General features: G+C 40.7%; 1 protein-coding gene across 1 annotated transcript in view; it reads right to left on the bottom strand.

Annotated features, from left to right (window-relative positions):
* The window catches only part of LNX2 (ligand of numb-protein X 2), a 43,240-nt gene that overhangs the window by 12,480 nt on the left and 11,374 nt on the right, over nucleotides 1-19,386 (bottom strand). Inside the window, exons 2-6 of the mRNA XM_007471446.1 lie at nucleotides 18,590-18,816; nucleotides 17,238-17,437; nucleotides 11,698-12,066; nucleotides 8,155-8,292; nucleotides 4,567-4,744 (exon numbers count right to left, since the gene is read on the bottom strand). Coding sequence (XP_007471508.1) covers nucleotides 4,567-4,744; nucleotides 8,155-8,292; nucleotides 11,698-12,066; nucleotides 17,238-17,437; nucleotides 18,590-18,816 — 1,112 coding nt within the window. The remainder of the gene's footprint in view (nucleotides 1-4,566; nucleotides 4,745-8,154; nucleotides 8,293-11,697; nucleotides 12,067-17,237; nucleotides 17,438-18,589; nucleotides 18,817-19,386) is intronic.

The following is a 19,386-nucleotide window of genomic DNA, read 5'->3' as shown; positions in this document are numbered from 1 at the left end:
AAAGACTCAGATGACATAAGGGAAAAGACCATTTTTCTCTTTATAATTCTTAGAATACTGAGGAAAAATCCAATTCATGGACAACACTCCAAAACCATCCAAAAATTTTAAATAATGTAATAATATATAGGAAAAGGTTTGGCTCAAGGCTCTGGAATTCAGTTGGGGTCCACATCATCAGCCCTGGTATAGCTGTGGATGGGCCCTGGGCACCTTCATTTCTCTTCTTATCCTTCCTTCCAATTAGAAAGTGATTTGATCTTTTGCTCTTAGAAGGGAATTTTTAATATATTCTACTTTATATTGATATGGTTTTATACTCTAGACAGCCCTACATAGTTCACTCAGTGCAATCATCTCAGTATGCAGAGAAGCTACCCTTGGGCCTACACAAAGAAATGAAACTTGTGATTTGAACATGTCCTGCTTGAAGAAGAAAAGTAGTCTTTGTTGCTCTGCCAAGTAATATAATAAAAAAGAGCAATGAGGCTCATATAAAAGGTTAGGAAGGAAAGGATTAGTTTTATAGGAAGCACAAACGTTTGTACTAAGAAAGCCTGCAGAAAATCCTGCTCCCCCAATTCATCATTTTTCAGATTATTAAAGCAAAACATTCTCTTTGTAGAAAACTTCAAAAACATAAAATAACAAGAAGGAAATAAAATTACCTCAAATTCCACAATAGAACAAATAACTTTAAAAAAGCCTTCTAAAGATATAATTCATACACCATTCAATTAAAGTCTGTAATTTTATGGTTTTATAGTCACAGAGTTGTACAACCATCATGTCATTTTTAGAAAATTTTTATCACCAACCCCAAAACCCTGTACCCATTAGTAATCAGTTCCCTTCCCTGAGTCCTAAGCAACTACTAATCTACTTTCCATCTCTATAGATCTGCCTTTTCTGGATATTTCATATAAATGGAATCATGTGGTCTTTTGTGACTGGCTTTTTACTTAGCATGTTTCCAAGATTCATTTATATTGTACAATGTGTCAATATTTCATTCCTTTTTATGGCCAAATAATATTCCATTGTATGGATAAATCACAGTCTCTTCATCCATTCACCAGTAAATGGACATTTGGGATGTTTTTACTTTTTGGCTATTATGGAAAATACTGCTATAAACCTTCACGTACAAGTTTTTGTGTGAACGTGTTTTCATTTCTCTCGGAATGGAACTGCTGGGTCATATGACAACTGTTTAACTTTTTGAAGAACTGCTAAACTGTTTTACAAAACAGTTGTACCGTTTTACATTCTGTCTGGCAAATATATGAGTTTCGATTTCTTTACATCCTTGCCAAATGTTATTCTTTTTTTTTCTATATTCATCCTAGCGATGAATTTGCATTTCCCAATAACTAATGTCACTGAGTATCTTTTCAAGTGATTATTGGCCATTTGTGTATTTTCTTGGGAGGAATGTCTATTCAGATCAGTTGCCCATTTTTAAATTGGGTTATTTGTCTTTTATTATTGAGTTATAAGGGTTCTGTAATCTCAAACTCCTAATTTATCCCTCCCCACCACGTTTCCCCTTCAGTAACTATAAGTTTGTTTTCAGAGTCTGTGAGTCTGTTTCTGTTTTGTAAATAAGTTGATTTGTTTTTTTTTTTTAGGTTCCATATATAAGTTGATATCATATGATATTTGCCTTTCTCTGTCTGACTTAGTATGATAATCTCTAGGTCCATCCACGTTGCTACAACTGGCACTATTTCGTCTTTTTAATGGCTGAGTAATATTCCATTGTAATATGTACCACATCTTCTTTATCCATTCATCTGTTGATGGACACTTAGGTTGCTTCCATGTGTTGGCTATTGTAAATAGTGCTGATATGAATATTGGGGTGCACATATCTTTTCGAATCATGATGTTCTCCAAATACATGCCCAGGAATGGGATTGCAGGATCATATGGTAGCTCCATTTTTAGTTTTCAAAGGAATCTCCATACTGCTCTCCATAGTGGTTGTACCAATTTACATTCCCACCAACACTGTAGGGAGGGTTCCTTTTTCTCCACACCCTCTCCAGCATTTATTATTTGTAGACTTTTTGATGATGGGCATTCTGACTGGTGTGAGGTGATACCTCATTGTAGTTTTGATTACATTTCTCTAGTAATTAGTGATGTTGAGCATCTTTTCACATGCCTTTTAGCCATCTGTAGATGAATAGACCATAAGTGCATGTATTTATTTCTGGGCTATCCTGTTCCGTTGATCTATATTTCTGTTTTTGTGCCAGTACCACACTGTTTTGATTACTGTAGCATTGTAGTATATAGTTTGAGGTCAGGGAGCCTGTTTCCTCCGGCTCCATTTTTCTTTCTCAAGATTGCTTTAAGCTATTCGGGGCATTTTGTGTTTTCATACAAATTTCAAAAATTTACTGTTCTTGTGAAAACTGCCATTGGTAATCTGATAGGAACTGCACTGAATCTGTTGATTGCCTTGGGTAGTACACTCATTTTGACAGTATTCTTCTGATCCAAGAACGTGGTATATCTTTCCATCGTCTCATCCTTGATTTCTTTCATCAGTGTCTTATTTTTCAGAGTACAGGTCTTTTGCCTCCTTAGGTAGGTTATTCTTGGGTATTTTTATTCTTTTTGATGCAGTGGTAATTGGGATTGTTTCCTTAATTCCTCTTTTTGATCTTTTATTGTTAGTGTATAGAAATGCAACAGATTTCTGTGTATTAATTTTGTATGCTGCTACTTTATCGAATTCACTGGTGAGCTGTATGTAGTAGTTTTCTGGTAGCACGTTTAGGATTTTCTGTATATAGTGTCATGTCATCTGCAAACAATGACAGTTTCACTTTTCCAATTTGGATTCCTTTTATTTCCTTTTCTCCTCTTGATTGCTGTGGCTAGGACTTTCAAAATTATGTTGAGTAAAAGTGGCGAGAGTGGACATCCTTGTCTTGTTCCTGATCTTAGAGGAAATGCTGTCAGCTTTTCACCATTGAGTATGATGTTAGCTGTGGGTTTGTCATATATGGCCTTTATGATGTTGAGGTAGTTTCCCTCCGTGCCCACTTTCTGGAGAGTTTTTATCATAAATGGATGTTGAATTCTGTCAAAAGCTTTTCTGCACCTATTGAGATGATCATATGATTTTTATCCTTCAATTTGTTAATGTGGTGTATCACACTGATTGATTTGTGGACACTGAAAAATCCTTCCACCCCTGGGATAAATCCCACTTGATCATGGTGTATGATCCTTTTAATGTACTGTTGGATTCAGTTTGCTAGTATTTTGTTGAGGATTTTTGAGTCTATGTTCATCAGTGATATTGGCCTGTAATTTTCCTTTTTTGTGGTATCTTTGTCTGATTTTGGTATCAGGGTGATGGTGGCTTCATAGAATGAGTTTGGAAGTGCTCCTCCTTCTGCAATTTTTTGTAATAGTTTTGGAAGGACAGGTGTTAACTCTTGTCTAAATGTTTGATAGAATGCTCCTATGAAGGCATCTGGTCCTGGACTTCTGTTTATTGGGAGTTTTTAAATGACAGATACAGTTTCAGTACTTGTAATTGGTCTGTTCATATTTTTTATATCTTCCTGGTTCAGTCTTGGGAGATTGCACCTTTCCTAAGAATTTGTCCATTTCTTCTAGGTTGTCCCTTATTGCCATAGAGTTGCTTGTAGTAGTCTCTACGGTCCTTTATATTTCTGTTGTGTTGGTTGTGGCTTCTCCTTTTTTCATTTCTAATTTTATTGATTTAGGCCCTCTCCCTTTTTTTCTTGAGTCTGGCTAAAGGTTTATCAATTTTGTTCATCTTTTCAAAGAACCAGCTTTTAGTTTCATTGATTGTTTCTATTGTTTTTATGTCTTATTTGCTTGTGTTTTTGGTGTCATATCTACGGTAAACATTGATTAATCTGTTGCATAATCCAAGGCCATGAGGGTTTACACTTGATTTTCTTCTAAAAGTTTTAGCTCTTACATTTAGGTCTTGGATCAGTTAATTTTTGTGTATGACTTCATTTTTGGAGAAATAGCTTTCAAGACTCACTTTTCCATATGAACCACGTGTATGGAGAATGCTATTGTTACCACTACCACCCCCACCCATACAAATTATATAGTATCAACCAATGGGGGTTGTGAAATTGTGAATGAATTAATCCCTAAAAACCACTCATTTTTATTAAGTTTGTCTCTGTTCCACCTCTTCTGTGATCCTCCTCCGACCCAGACACCTTTTTAATAGGCAACAAGTGTATTTCAGTGAGATGATCCTTCAAAGTATCTGGTCAACCATAATGCTGGAAGCACAAATCTCTTAGAGGGTCTTTTCCAACATAAAATAATCCAACAGTCAGAGTAACTGTTAGAAAGATTATTAAGCTTCAGCAATTTCCCTTTACTTTAGGCATTTTTCTAACCTTATAGAGAGGCTTTATGCTTCCATTACGTACAGGACATTTTAAAGGATTTTAAAAAGCCATGTTGAATAGGAAACTTTGCAGACATTATTTTTAAAAATGTGCGTTGACTTTGGGAGATGTGGTGAAACTGTACAAGATCCTAGCTTACCTCTCTTGATTCTGCCATCACGTGCAAGGCAGCCATGAGGTGGCACACTGGTCACAAAGATGGGCAGTTCCCCACTTTTACTTCCTCGGCCCCCAGCTACTGTCATTCCAAGGGACTCGTGCGGTTCCTTCTTTACAGTAATGTGTTTTTCTTGGCATGTAACACACTGGGCAAGATCCTGAACATGAGAGGAAAAATTTATTGGATAATGAATAATATATATAGTTGAAGTAATGACAGCTAGAGTAAAAACATAACGTGGCAATTATAAAGTCATTAAAAAAAAAATCACTATAGAACTGAAAGCAATACACAGTTCTTCAGAGGCACATGAGCCCTGTGGATCACAATGGCAAACTCTGGACTACTGTATTTTCACAGGACTATATATGGAACTGAAAAACTCAGGACTATTGACATAGGGGAAGTCAAAGTAACATAAGCATATCATTTGTATAATTACCTTCAGCAAAAGTAAATAATGCATTTGAATTTTAAGATTCTGAAGAGAAGCCAATTAATTTTACTTCCATTTTTCTCCTGTATTCTTTGAGAGAAAAGTTGACATAGTATAAAAGTGTGGATTTTACTGTCAGAAAAAAGCTAGAGCTAATACCTTCTGATTCTGACTAACAAGCGCTATCAGAGCACTCAATCATGAAGCAGGTGCAAACCTACCTTCAGAATTTGTGAAAAGCTAAAAGGATATGAAATAATTGAATTTTTGAAGTTAATAACAGGGAAATAAATCCCCAACAAACTATATTCTCAGGGAAAAGCTATTTTTACTGACATATGTTACTGTTACCTATTACTGAGATACTCCTGGAAGAAAAGGAGAATCTAAAATACCACTTTTCTGAATTAGAATTCAACAAAATCAAGGTGTACATATGCAATACGAGTATTAAAATAACATTTATCGAAGGCTTAACTATGTGCAAAAAGCTCACAGCTTTACATGCGTCATTTCATTAATCTTCAGTGGTCCTGAAAAGTAAGTACTATTATTGGCCCCATTTTATGGATGAGGAAATAACTGAGAGAGGTCATGTAACTTGCCCCAAATCATACAACTGTAAGTCCCTGCATAGGGATTTGAGCAGATGCAAATATATAAACATATGCTTTGCATATGTGCACATAATATGTATACATATTGTTTGTTTATATGTACCCACACCACATGATTACTGTCCTGTTAAGTTTAACAGTGGAAGCTAATGTCTCAAAAGGTTTCCAACATTTATCAGCTCTGAGAAAATGAAGGTAATAACACTATTAACAATATCAACAATACAAATATGAGTTACATTTACGGAATTATAACATTCGTTTAGTGGCATTATTTGAAAGTGTTGACAAATCTGTGAATCAGGCCCTGGAATTGCAGGCCCATCTCCCTTGCTCTGGTCCTGGAATCCATGTACCCTTGAAATGTTATTAAGGGAACTACCTGCAATAACAGCCTAGTGTTCCTAGAAAATGTTATGACCTAGTAGAAAACTTGGAAATGTCGTAAGGCAGTCTCCTGTTTAAAGGTATGAAATCTATCTTAGTATCCTTCAAAATTGGGCAAAACCCACTTTATTATGAAGACAACTCATGTAAACTCAGTCTTGAGTGTATTTATAAGCAATTTTGGCTTGCAGGTATTTAATCAATTAAAGGTGGTTGTTTTATTCCTCTAGATGGCTCAGATATATATACATTTTTTTTTTCCCTCAGGAACCAAACCAAACTTCAAAGATTATACTCAGAATACTTCAAGGGAAGTTCTAAATCATACAAATGTTTATCTAAGCAGCTACTGAAGAGGCCTAGTAGCAGGCTAATGTATACTGTAATTTTTAATGATGATTATAATCATCTGAACACGTTTTCTGGTGAATCTGTGTTTATTTTCCCTAGGAGACCCTTATTTTTCTAAATCAGGATTTTATACAACAAATGCAGTATATTAGTAGCAAATAGCTAACACTTAAAAGTACATTTCATGTGGCTGTTCTAACCAATAAGAGTTGCAGAGTACACAGAATAAGAATAAATTCAGCATTACTATTTAAAACGTTGTCACAGAAAATTAAAGACAATAAGAGCAGCAGAGTTGAGAGAAAAATATGTTCCCCAAGAGTTCTCTATATGAATGTTGGAATGATTAAGTACAGTTTTAAAAATTGTCTTAAAAATCATGTCATAGACACTCGTATCTCAAATTACTGTAAAATTCAGTGACATAAAAGGTTCAATAATCAATTTTTGCCTTATATTGTACTTTTAGGAATATATATGTAATGCATAAAGTAAGGACAAGCCATATGAAACTATTCAAAACTCCAAAACAATAACTCCTTTTTCATAGTCGTCATCATGAAGGCAATATTATAGGTTTCCTTCATACTTTGTTTCAGTTCAGAAATGAGAACAAGTCTGTGGTTACATTTTCTTAAAAGTATTAACTAAACCAAAGACCAGTGACAAGTCTGTACTTGAGCTTAGAAAACCAGATAAACCTGATGGGCCAAAAGTACTTGTGCCTTTAAGGGATGCTTTCTTAGGGTACCTGTGACATTCCAAAGGTAAGTACTCTCTCAAATGCTGTACTTACATTAAGAAGTCATTTTAGCACACACGGAACTTCCTTCCTGTGGTTTTAAGCAGACCAACAGATGTTTTTGTTTAGTAATTTATAATTTTACTTAAAGAGAATGACTTTGGAAGTTCATATTGAGCTTATATTTTCACAGTTGAGTAAACATCATTTTAAAAATCCCAGCCTGGGACGTCCATGGTGGTCCAGTGGTTAAGACTCCGTGCTTCCACTGCAGGGGGCACGGGTTTGATCCCACATGCTCAGCCGAAAAAAAAAAGGCAACAAAAAAACAAAGAAACCCCAGCCTACCAGAAAGTGAGTTCAAATGAAGGAAACAATATCAAGAATGAACTACCAAAAAAAAAAAAAAAAAAAAGAATGAACTACCACCCTTTTTAAATTTCTGCAACTAAAGTGAGACAGTATCAAGATTCTCAGCACAGGTAAATGACCTTGGTATATATTTTAAAACCGGTAAAATACTGAAGAAGCAGGGAAAATCCTCAACATACAGGAATTTAAAAATATTTAGGGTGGTCTTCCTATACTATTCATATAACAAAAAATATGCTATACATGTAGCTATTGAAGTTTGAGTTATATGTTTAATATGCACATATCTCTAATTCTGTTGTAGGCAAGCTATCCAGTTGCTAAGTAGAGGCTGTCAATCATTGCCTTCACTATGCTTTTTCAATTACATAACCAACTGTCACATTTAAATGAGTAAGCCAAGATAAACCCCACTTTCAAGCAGAACTAGTCAAACATTTCGCATCAGTCACCTGGCAGAGGGTCCTTCCCCACCAAGAAACTCTACTGGTTGAGGGACTGAGACAATGCAGTCACTCTCCAAGGCAGCAAGACACACTGCGCATCCCACACACCTAGTGCACTTTCTCCAAAAGAGTTAACAGCCCTCATAAATCTTACCAGCTTGTAACGATCATCCTTTGAGCGTGGATGACTTAAGAACCACAAACAAGGCACCTTACCTTATGTGAGCTGGGTCTGTTGTAAGGCAGCGGCTGTGCGTGGTGCTGGCTGCTCTGAGTTCCTGCTTCTCGAACAGCGTTTCCAGGCTGGGGTTTCCCTGGTCTAGCAATTGTTAAATTCACCCTCTCGCCACTAGCCTGGAGAAAACACACAGACACGACTGCCAGTCATTAACGATGCTTCTCATTTCACAAAGCACAGGCACTCTTCACTGAGCCAGTGCCTTGCCTGGGGGGGACTGCAGGCACCCGGTGGTGGTCGTAGAAGGGAGCTCTCCTCGTGAGCTCGTGTTTTAAGACGTCTGCAGCTGAGACGCAAGTGCGCGGCTCTTGGACAGACTCTCCCCAAGCCCGCCTCCACAACAACCCAGGCAAAGCAAACTGGCCCTGTTCTTTCCCCATGATTTCCTGAAGGGTAACTTTCTTCTGATACTTCTCTGCCCCTTCAAGGTTGGCCTTGGCGTTGTGAGGGAGAGAGCAAAGGAAAGAATATAAGAGGAAGAACTGATTAGAAACCTGATTAAAATCCACTGCGACTTTACAGATAAATTCCATGGTGGCTATTTTGGAAGTAATAATCAGTGAAACTATGCACAGCTTTGTTTCTGTTTGCTATAAGTTTGAGTCAAAAATAGGACATCAGCTTAAATAATTCTGGAAAGAATGATTCTAGAGATCCTGTATAAGATTGTATTTATATAAATATTGCACACACACCTGTGTTAATTATCTTATTAGAGGTTTGTGACTATCACTTTAAATTTAGAGGCCCATTATCTATATCCTTATATATTTTAAATGTAGATGTACATCTACTTTTAAAAGTTATTTTATCTTTGCTTTTAAAGTACAGGCCTGATTTTTCTGAAGGTGACTCTTGGTCATGACCACAATTCCCAGCTGCATTATTACTCCTATGGGAAATTATGATGGCCTGCTTTCAAGGAATTGTGGTAGAAAGTGGGGACCTCCCCCATGATTACAGTCAGTAATGTTAAGAAATCACTATTTTCAGTTCTTTCCCCAAGTATTATTGAGATAAATTGACCCACATCACTGTATTATTTTTAGTTTTTAAACTGGAGAATAGGTGTTAATTTTTATGTCTGTCTAAAAAACATTTGCTTATTCAAGCATTTTATTCAACTAAATTTCAAACAAGTTTCTCAAAATAACTGAAAGAAAAACACTTAACATGTGGCCAGATTCCCAAAGCACAGAGTCTGGGTACTTGACCCAAGGGGTAAATACAAAAGAAGAATCCTGATGTTGAAAATTCTGACACTTGACATCATTTGATTGCACAGTGTGAAGTGGTGAGATGCTCCATCTGTGACTGGTCGTCAATGTACATGTACAGAATTGGTTTCATTACTGCTTTACTACCTCATAACCACCAAATACTCTAATTAGTATTTCAACTTTTACTGGAAAACCCCTGCTTATGCAAAACCTATTATTAATAGAAACAAATCCTTGATCTTTCTAGATTTTTTGAAAGACAAAATTCTGTGCATGTGATGGAAGTGGGCATTTAGGACTTAAATGATGGACCAACATTTGGGTTTAGGCTGACTTTAAACAGAATGCACATCTAATATGTCAGGGTTTCAAACACTGCAAAAAAAGTTCTGTTAAATTCAAGATTTTTAAAAATGCAAGATGTTCAAATAACAATACCCTTAAGTCACAGTAGTACACTCTGGTGCTGGGAGTGTAAATTGGTATGATCTGATCTTTCTGGAGGGAAGTTTAGCAAAATGTCTTAAAATGAAAACAAACCATGAAAGTCTGTTAATAGGGGAACACTGAGTGAATCAGCTAGTAAAGATCATGATGGGGTTCTACACTTGCATGGTGAGAAGTTCACAACGTACTGCTTGACAAAGAAAAAGTTGCAAACTCAGAATTTACCAGATAAGCACGTGTGTAAGTATTGTGTAAACTTGTATCTATCTGTGGACACACACACTCAAAAGTTTGTAAGGCTGTCCTCCAAACACTTAACACTGATATAGCTTGGGGTGTTTAGACTGAATTTGATTGGAACTTCTTTTCAGTATTTTATCTTCAGTGTGCTCCTTTTCAGACGTGCAATAATCCTCAATAAGACCATTTTTTTTCAAAAAGAAGTTGAGCAACTTGAGTTTTCTATGTCTGGGAAAAATCACAGCACAAAATATGCAACTATTTGCATTATAAAAATCCAAATAAAATATATTATGAAAAATTTTAAATGTGTTTTCTACCTGTGTAACTAAGGACCGTCTATTTAGGAATTAGTGTACTTTAACACTGCCTGAAATATATACAGGCAATATATTTCTCTTTTCCTTTCCATCTACTCATTGCACTTCTCACTTCAGAAAGTCCACTCGACTTGCCTATTTCTCTTAACAAATCCCAGAAATGGATTCACTTTCTTCTTCTCCGCCCCCCCCGAAAGATGAACTCGTTCTCAGCGGTGCAGCAGCTGGCGTGATCCACAGGTAAAGCTCCTGGTGCCCCGAATGCTGCCTCTGACTTGAGGGAATTTCAAGGCATTCAATTTTTTTAAGCCTCAAGTCTATGAAATAAGACCAATACCTGAACCGCCTCTCAATGCAATATGGCTGTGAGCGTGTGTGTGTGTGTGTTTCCTTAAGGCTATATTGAACCAAAAAGTGGGAGAAACGGGAGTAGGTTAAAGGGGAGTGAGACGTGGGTTTTCTTAGTGTTAAAATCTCATTGTTATTTGATTCTATGTATGTGTGTATATATATACACACACACACACACACACACACACACACACACACACCTATTTCGTGACTATCAACCGACCTTAATTCCAAATGTTCGGTTATATTAACTAATGCTTGGTTTCCAGTGGTAGTGTGTGTTTTGCTCGCTTAAACGCTCCCATTTTGCTTCACCCTCCTACAAGGCTGCAGGAGACAGCCACGTTAAATGCCACAGCACGCTGCAGAGCCTAAAGATCTTCTCAGATGGTTTTTAATGTATCTGCTTTGATGCTCTTAGTAAAAACATGTTTTTTCTCTAATCATGACTACCTCCAGAGATACTGTGAGGACAATGTTATGTGTTGGAAATGCTCTGAATTCCTTTAAAAAAAAAAAAAGGCACTACAGAAATAAGTTGCTCTGAATAAAAAGTGATTTCCCCCCTCATTTTTATGGATTGTGCAGTAAAGGTGAGAGGTGAGTGAAGAGACCAGGTGAGCTACACCCTCGGTGACCACAGCTCCTTGGGGGTCTCACCTTCTCCCTTGTGAAGTGTGTACACTGCCATCTGCCACGTGAAACCGTAGGGCCTTTCCTCCGGAAACAGCCCGCCTACAAGTTCACGGGTGTGCACACCAGAAGGGAGTCACCTGGGCTGAGGTCAGACTGGTGTAGACTGTGAAGAATGTAGGTAGCTGTGCTTGACTGTCCAACGAAGTCTCAAGCACCCCCTGATCCCTGTGTCACCTGCTAGTGAGAACCAAGGCTGAGCGACGGCAGGAAGGCTGAGGGTCTGGAGTGGGCGCGAGGGGGGGCTCACCTGGATGATCTGGGCAGCCAGCTCGGGTGTCCCGTGCTTCAGGTCGTGGCCGTTGACGGCCAGCACCCTGTCGTTGCCGCTCAGCCTGCCGTCCTGCGCCGCCAGCCCCCCTTCCAGCAGGTCGAGGACGAAGACGCCCGGCTCGTCAGTCCTTCGGACGAGTTTGATGCCGAGCTGTTCGGCAGAGTCCCGTTTGTGAAGAACCACCTGGAAAACCTCTTCCGGGGGCGAGCCGCCCACGGGGCGGCTGTGCGCGCGGCCGCCGCAGCGTCTCTCCCGGAGCACGGTGAGGTGCAGCGTGCTGCAGGGCTGCGACAGCACGGCGCGGGCGTGGTTGTGGGACACGCTGCTGATGTTGTGGTGGTTGACCTGGAAAAGAGGGTGACGGCCGAAGCGTGACAATCTTTTATCTTCCCAGCTTGTAGCAATGTTCATCTAAGGGTTCCGAAGGAAACTGACGTTGTGAAGATGATACACAATCATTACTTACAAAGACAAGCACTCCAAAGACATTTAAAAATGTACAGAGTTCCTAAAATTAACTTACAGTGACTAGCATTAAGTAGAGAATAGTCACCAAGGTCACAGGCTTTAATGATAGTCTTGAAAGAGGGTCCTTGGTTCTGCCGTATAACTGGATAACCTCGGGCAAATTACAGAACTTGTTTCCTCATCTGTAAAACGTGTTTACCACCCACTTCATAGGGTCAGGAAGTGCACGACTAGACCACATCAGATACGGCAAGTGCTCATGAAAGACTAGTTCTAGTGGAGCAGAAACTGAAGTTCTACTGGATTACAAATTTACTTTTCCAAAATGAAATTCACTTAAGCTAGAGAAAACAAACTGCGTTTTAAGGAAAGTGGTACACTCAAGTATACAGCCTTATATTAGATGAGTGACTTTTACTTTAAAGAAAAGCCGATAATCACAATTCCACTCTAATTCTTTGGCACACAAGTGTAACATGTATCTTATAAAATAAGCATAAGTTAATACAGAACATTTACTTCTTAAACTTTATAACCTTGAAATAAGTACAGTGACTGATCCTTGAACCTGTAACATCACTGAGAAAATATACCCACCTTCAGTTATTTACCTAGTTAGAGGAATTAGCACAGTTCTTGGTATTTATCACAGTGAGAAGCTCCTCTGAATCTGCCTGAGGTGAAAGTGAGGGGGAACCAGCGCTCTGAACATCGGTTATGTGACAGGATCTGGGTGAGGTGTGATCACCTAAACTCCTTAAATTTTTTTCACGTGAAATCTACGGGAAGCAAGCCCTCCCCACTTTCTGTTAATCTAGGGTTGATAGTTTGGAACACAACTTGAATTTTGTTGATTTTGGCCTGTTGGCATCTTTAAAAATTCAGTCATCAAATTCATAGATGTCATATACAAAGTTGCTATTCTCCCAAGTCTGCAACATCTATGCATTTGGTAGCCATCCAAGTCCTCAATAAAAACACTGAATACAGGGTCAAGTGGAGAATTAAGGCAGTTTCTAAAAAAACTAGCCTGACATGAATCCATTAGTCAAAAACCATCATTTCTGGCGACTCAGCTAAGAGCTACCTATCTCTAGGCTCACAGTTTTCCTTCTTATATTCAGGTATACCACAAATGACTTTACAAACTATCTGGCTGAAATCCGGCCACAGCCGTGTGCAAGCATGCAGCCTCACAGTATCCTTGTGAAGTAGGTGTGGAATGTCCCACAGCTGGAAGACTTTTTCCTTCATGAATGTGTGGTGGCTGGCAAAAGGCAGAGAAAGCAGAGACCAGATAAAACACCGTCTCCAGGCTTCATAAACATAGCACCAGCAATAGGAACTCTACCACTTCGGCTAAATGTGTTTTGTACCAAATGCAATGAACACAGAGCTGCAATGATTTTCCTTCAAAACTGAACATGGCTCAGTCACCGATGATGGATCAAACTGAAAATACCCATTCTTCATAATGCTTCAAAAGTTATATTATCTTTAATAGTGATACTGATGTAATTTATAACTATTTTTTCCCTTCAAACTGCTCAAAAGGCTGCATCACAAAAGGCCTTGAAGGTTATATGGGTCTCCTCTTCCAAGAGGCTATTTAGTAGAATAAGGGGTGTGTGTGTGTGTGTGTGTGTGTGTGTGTGTGTGTGTGTGTGTGTGTGTGTTTAATGCGGGAAAACCAAACCACACCCTGTCGCTGCATACAGTTTGCTAAAATAGGAGCACAGGCAGCTTGGCAGCTCTTTGCTCTATAAATAAACCATCTTGACCACTCTTGGGGATTTTCAGATCAGCTCACTGTATTATTTATGTATCTTATACAGAGTTGGACCAGGTAGTAAACCAGGTAGTAAAAAAATTCCAAGCAGCCTTATTTCCCAGCATTTACTTTTGAATGACCATAAATACTCCACATTTGGGCAAGGGGTGTGGCTTTACTTACTGGCTCCAGCACACCAGTCAGAGGCCGAGCAGAAGTCAGGGCCCACAGTAGGAGAGATCCTTTTGAATCCATTAACCAGGTTATGTGTTCTTTTCTTACCAATTTGAATCATTAAACTGGACTTATTAAGATGATCATTACTAGAGATATTAATATGTGTGCCTCCGTACACAATAATAGTGCCTTGGAATTTCTACAATGTAAATTTATAGCTATGAGTTAATTTCTAAAAATGTAGTCAATAATTTCAGATAACTATAATTTTATTTGAGTTGTAAGGATTCAGTTATGTTACTAAACACAGTTCTCTAAAATAGAAGAGTGAAAGGCCTGCTGCTGAAATATATTAGCAAATAAAGCCTGAAAAACTATTTAACCTCAATGGTATTCAAAGAAATGCAGATAAAAATAAAGCATTTGGGGATTCCCTGGTGGTGCAGTGGTTGAGAGTCTGCCTGCCGATGCAGGGGACGCAGGTTCGTGCCCCGGTCTGGGAGGATCCCACATGCCGCGGAGCGGCTGGGCCCGTGAGCCATGGCCGCTGAGCCTGCGCGTCCGGAGCCTGTGCTCCGCAACGGGAGAGGCCACAACGGTGAGAGGCCCGTGTACCGCAAAAAAACCCAAATAAAACAAAAAAAACAAAGCATTTGTTTTTACACCTTTAGAATTTAGAAAAAGAATGAGTAATATATACAAATGTTAATACCCAATGCTAGTACATCACTGGTAGCAAAAAAGAAAACACAAAAATGAATGTACACTTATTAATAGAGAGGCTGGAAGTGGGAGAAAACGGGAGAGAGAAAGAACGCTGTACGAGCTGCAGACAGGGGCAACCGGGCTCTCCTGGTCTGGGCCGCCCGGGTGTCAAAATGTCAGGGCGGCCAGCGGACTCGGACTGCGAGCTGGGAAGTCGGGAACACAGGGAAGGTTTGGCCAGCCTGGCGCAGCCAGAGTACTAATGTCATAAAAATGACAGCAAATACAGCATACAGTAAATAGCTATCTTTTACTAGTAAACACAGTGAAGAGCTAGCTACGGTATGATCAGGAAGCTGATTTTATATAAGCAGGACTGGTTACACTTCCTGTACCCCCTATTTCTTCTTAGTATTTAGTAAGAAACAAAACCCTGCTAGAAAGCTTAGTCTGTGTCAGCCTTGCTAAGGGCAATGAAGGAAGGGTTTGGGGCCCGAGTGTGTTAAAGTGGGAATAACACATCGTGAGGGGCAGTGTACAAGTGGGAGTGGAAAAATTCCTAGAGGGTCCAAGTTTTGTTTTAATAAAGGAGATGGCTATTCCCGACAGGATGTTATATCCAAGTCCACTCTTTTACTGATTCAGCAAGTATTTCCTGTGCTTATGACATGCACAGCACTATGAGAAATCTGTATCACAATTGGTACCGTTAGGGTGGCTGCAATCACCATAGAAAGTCAAGCCCATTTAAATAGTTCACTGTGATTATACGCCAAGAGCTGAAGAGTAAAGCAGTGAATGTTGTCAGTAATTCAAGTAAGGAGAAGTCAGAACGGGCGAGAAGGGCTGAGCAAAGCTCTTAAGGATGAAGGTGGACAAGCCAGCACGGTGGGACAGCCTGGAACTGGGAGCGAGGTGGCAGCAAGAAGATTGCCATGTCTGGCTTTTCCACTGGATTATAAATTCCACGGGGACTGGGGGAGTACCTTGCTCTTAGTTGTATTCTCAGTGGCTAGTACAGTGCCTAGAACATTACAGCTGCTATGCGTGAAGCAAAAAGGAAGCGTTAAGATGAAGATGACAGGCTGTGCAAGAGACCACAGAGGACCGTGAATATGAATCAGTCTGGGTGGGATGCTCTAGTCACATTTTCCCAAGGAAAGCAGAGTTACAGATACATTAAGCTGGCAGTGATTTTGTCGGACTGAAGAGCGGAGAGCTGGGCGGCAGGGACGTCTGGTGGGGTGTGTACAGAGTTAGACACAGCAGTGGGGGCCTGGACTGAAGAGGGAGCAGGGAAAGGGGGAGTGAGGGGTGGGTGCCAACACATCACGGTGAGGACCAAACAACGAAGGAGGGAGGAGTCCTGGAGCTTGGGTTCCTAGAAGATAGTTTTCCTTGTGTGAGCATGTATTCTCTCTCCTTCTGGAGGTTACTATTTCTTTTAGCTTCAACTATCAACTACATTTGTATGACTCAAATACCCAGGCCAGTAGCCACAGAAGTCCAGTCCCATACAGAAGAATCCTCCCCTCCCTCTCCCCTCAGTCCCATGTGCCCTCTAAGAAAACACCACCTTGTCCCAAGCTAGTTCTTTTCGGGGAATAGCTATTTTTTCTTAAATATCATCTTCTGACAGAGAAGGTGAGGGTAGCACCAAGGGTTAATGAGTGGAGTGCACACTAGGGAGCCAACGAGACGGGTATCGTTTCTGAATTCCAGCTTAAATCCCATGGTATAAATTGTAACTAACCAGTGCTGCACGGTCTGTCTTTTCCAGGTGGTAGTAATCAGTGTAGCAGAGGAAGGTAAACTAGACAGTGCAGGTGATGGGTGGATGAGAACACTGGACCTGGGATCAGAGGACGTCAGCATGGGTGGGATGGCTCTGAACCAGCCAACCCTGCAGACCAAGCCGGGAAGAGCCCAGCCGCCCCCAAGAGCCCAAGCACTGCAAGCACAGCCACATGCGGGACCGGAAATAAAGTAGGGAGAAAAACTACATGCCATGCATATGGGGAAACAGGAGAAATTACAGATAAATTCTGACTTGTTTTGCATATAATAGCAGTAAAACTAACCTATATATACAACTCAAGTTCCACAGTACCACAATGTCCTGGTTTTTGTGGTTTTCTTTGCGGTACGCGGGCCTCTCACTGTTGTGGCCTCTTCCGTTGCGGAGCACAGGCTCCGGACGCGCAGGCTCAGCGGCCATGGCTCATGGGCCCAGCGGCATGTGGGATCTTCCCGGACCGGGGCATGAACCTGCGTCCCCTGCGTCGGCAGGCGGACTCTCAACCACTGCGCCACCAGGGAAGCCCACAATGTTCTGTTTTAAACTTATGAATAAGAACAAAAGAGCGCAAGTTAACACAGTAATTAAAATGGATACCTGAAGAATCTGGTCTCCAGCAAGAAGTCTCCCATCTCTGGCGATTATCCCATCCCGGTAGACTTCCTGGATAACAATGTTAATCAGTGGCGTTTCATTGCCACCCACAATGCTAATTCCTAGCTGAATATAAGGATTAGACCGGTGAATTTCAATTGTGGTGATTTCGCCTTCTGGTAAACTAAGTGGCTGCTGTGTGGCTGCCAAGTTAGAAATGAGAGAGAGAAATAGATGGAAAGAGAAACATTTTATATTTTGGTTATCATCTTCAGGTAAATAAGTCATCTTACATTAGTAGATGGTAAAGAACTATGCAATACCGCTGGATAAGGAAAGCAGAATGACAAAAAGTATCTGTTAAGATTATCTAAACATTTCTTGTCCCAAAGGTGATCAGCGAATTATCACAAATGGCTACTACGTCTCAGATCATGAGGGGCGGCACAGTGATCTGATGGAGCAATAGTAAGAGAACATCATCTCGACCTAACTGACGAGAGACGGTTTGGTCGGTGGAACACGTGTAAACAATGCAAAGAAGCATAAAGACGACTCTGTGGTATGTGATCACCACGGGGTGAGAGAGGAGTCCCAAAGGCTCTAAGAAGGGGTGGCTCTTGGAAAAGGGTTATTATGGCTGGGGCAGGGAAAATTTGAATTTGTAGTAAGATTTGGAATTTGTTCAAGAAAAGTATATTTAAAAATAAATACCTAGAGCCAACCATCAAGACGTGCCCAAGATCCATGACTACAGGCCTTCTGTTCACTCCTAGTGGCTGTACAGTCAGATTCGTGGCGGCCACCAGAGCAGAGCAATAGTCACAGGCGTGGCCGTGGGGTCAGATACACACCCAGCCCTTCCCCGGCAGCATGAGCCGACCAATTCGTCTCAAGATTCAGGCCTCTCCTGTCACAAACCAGCTCCCAGCACCGTCAGTGGCATTTCGTCAGCTAACGGATGGGAAGGGTGTGGCACACGCGTGACACGGGGAGCGCTTAATTTGCGATATTATTTTTGTTGCTCTTGATGTTCTTTTCTTAGTCAAGAAGCAACAAGCGTTTGCACACAAACACCCAGTAAGAAGGTTAACAACCAGTGAATCATGGACTAAACAGAAGAGGGAGGGAAGGGTCACCTTCCTCAGAGTAAGTTCCGAGCTCTGCTTCTAAACTGCAAACTGTCAGACTTGTGCACTTAAAAGGGTGAGTTATGTGCTATGTGGATTATATCTCAAAATTAATTTTTTTAAAGAGGAAAGAAAACGCATGTTGGGAGAGCAGCAGGGAGTGGTGGGGAGGAAGGCAACGCCCGGTTTGAGAAGAGGCGAGGAACACAGGCGGCCGACACGTACTGTCCCCGGTGGGGCTCTCCTCGAAGGCGGGGTTGTCCAGGCCAGGCTCCTCCGTCCAGGCGGGAAGGGACGCCGATGTCAGGGTCGGCCCTGAACAGTCCGCTTCGGGTGATAAAGTAGCTGGAAGATCTATGACCGTGGTTCCATTTTCATTCTCGATCTCCGTCTGAGCTTTACTAGTTTTCCGTCTCTCCAGGGCAACTCTCTGATGAGAAGCTCCAGGGCATCTAGAAAGAGAGCATCAGGTGGTTTCCAGATGATGTGAAAGGAAAAAAAAAGTGATTAACAGTTTGTACCACAACAAAACAATGGCAATGGCTTCTACGCAAAAAGCACCTGGAAGTACCCACAAGCATTTCCACTCAAACGAAGTTCTTACCACTCCACGGAGCAAATTTAAAACAAGGCATTTGCACAAACATGTACTCAGGAATCTATTAGTACCAGAAATAACATACACAGTGTAGTACACCAGTACAGTTCTCCCTGCACTGTGAGAATCATCCTGAGGTCCTGATTTCATAGCCCCTTTTACAGGTTAAATGGCTGGACCACAGGAGTGGAAACCAGCACCTTCCTCCACAAGCCCCCTGCGTCCTGCCTTAGACCCTGAGCACCCTGGTGCCTCTCCGCTCTCACACCCAACACTGCACATCACCTGTTAGTGGGTGGAAATACATCTGAAGCTTTACCACTTGCAGGAAGGCACAGCAAAGGCTCAAATTTATGACAGGCATGGGAGGAGAGGAAAGCGTATCTCCTGGTTTGTAAACACAGAATTGCAAGAGTGGAATTAC

The sequence above is a fragment of the Lipotes vexillifer genome, unplaced genomic scaffold, assembly GCF_000442215.2.
Source record: "Lipotes vexillifer unplaced genomic scaffold, Lipotes_vexillifer_v1.1 scaffold543, whole genome shotgun sequence".
Lineage (NCBI taxonomy): Eukaryota > Metazoa > Chordata > Mammalia > Artiodactyla > Lipotidae > Lipotes > Lipotes vexillifer.
Note: the sequence above shows the minus strand (reverse complement) of the source record. Positions and strands in the feature narration are given on the sequence as shown.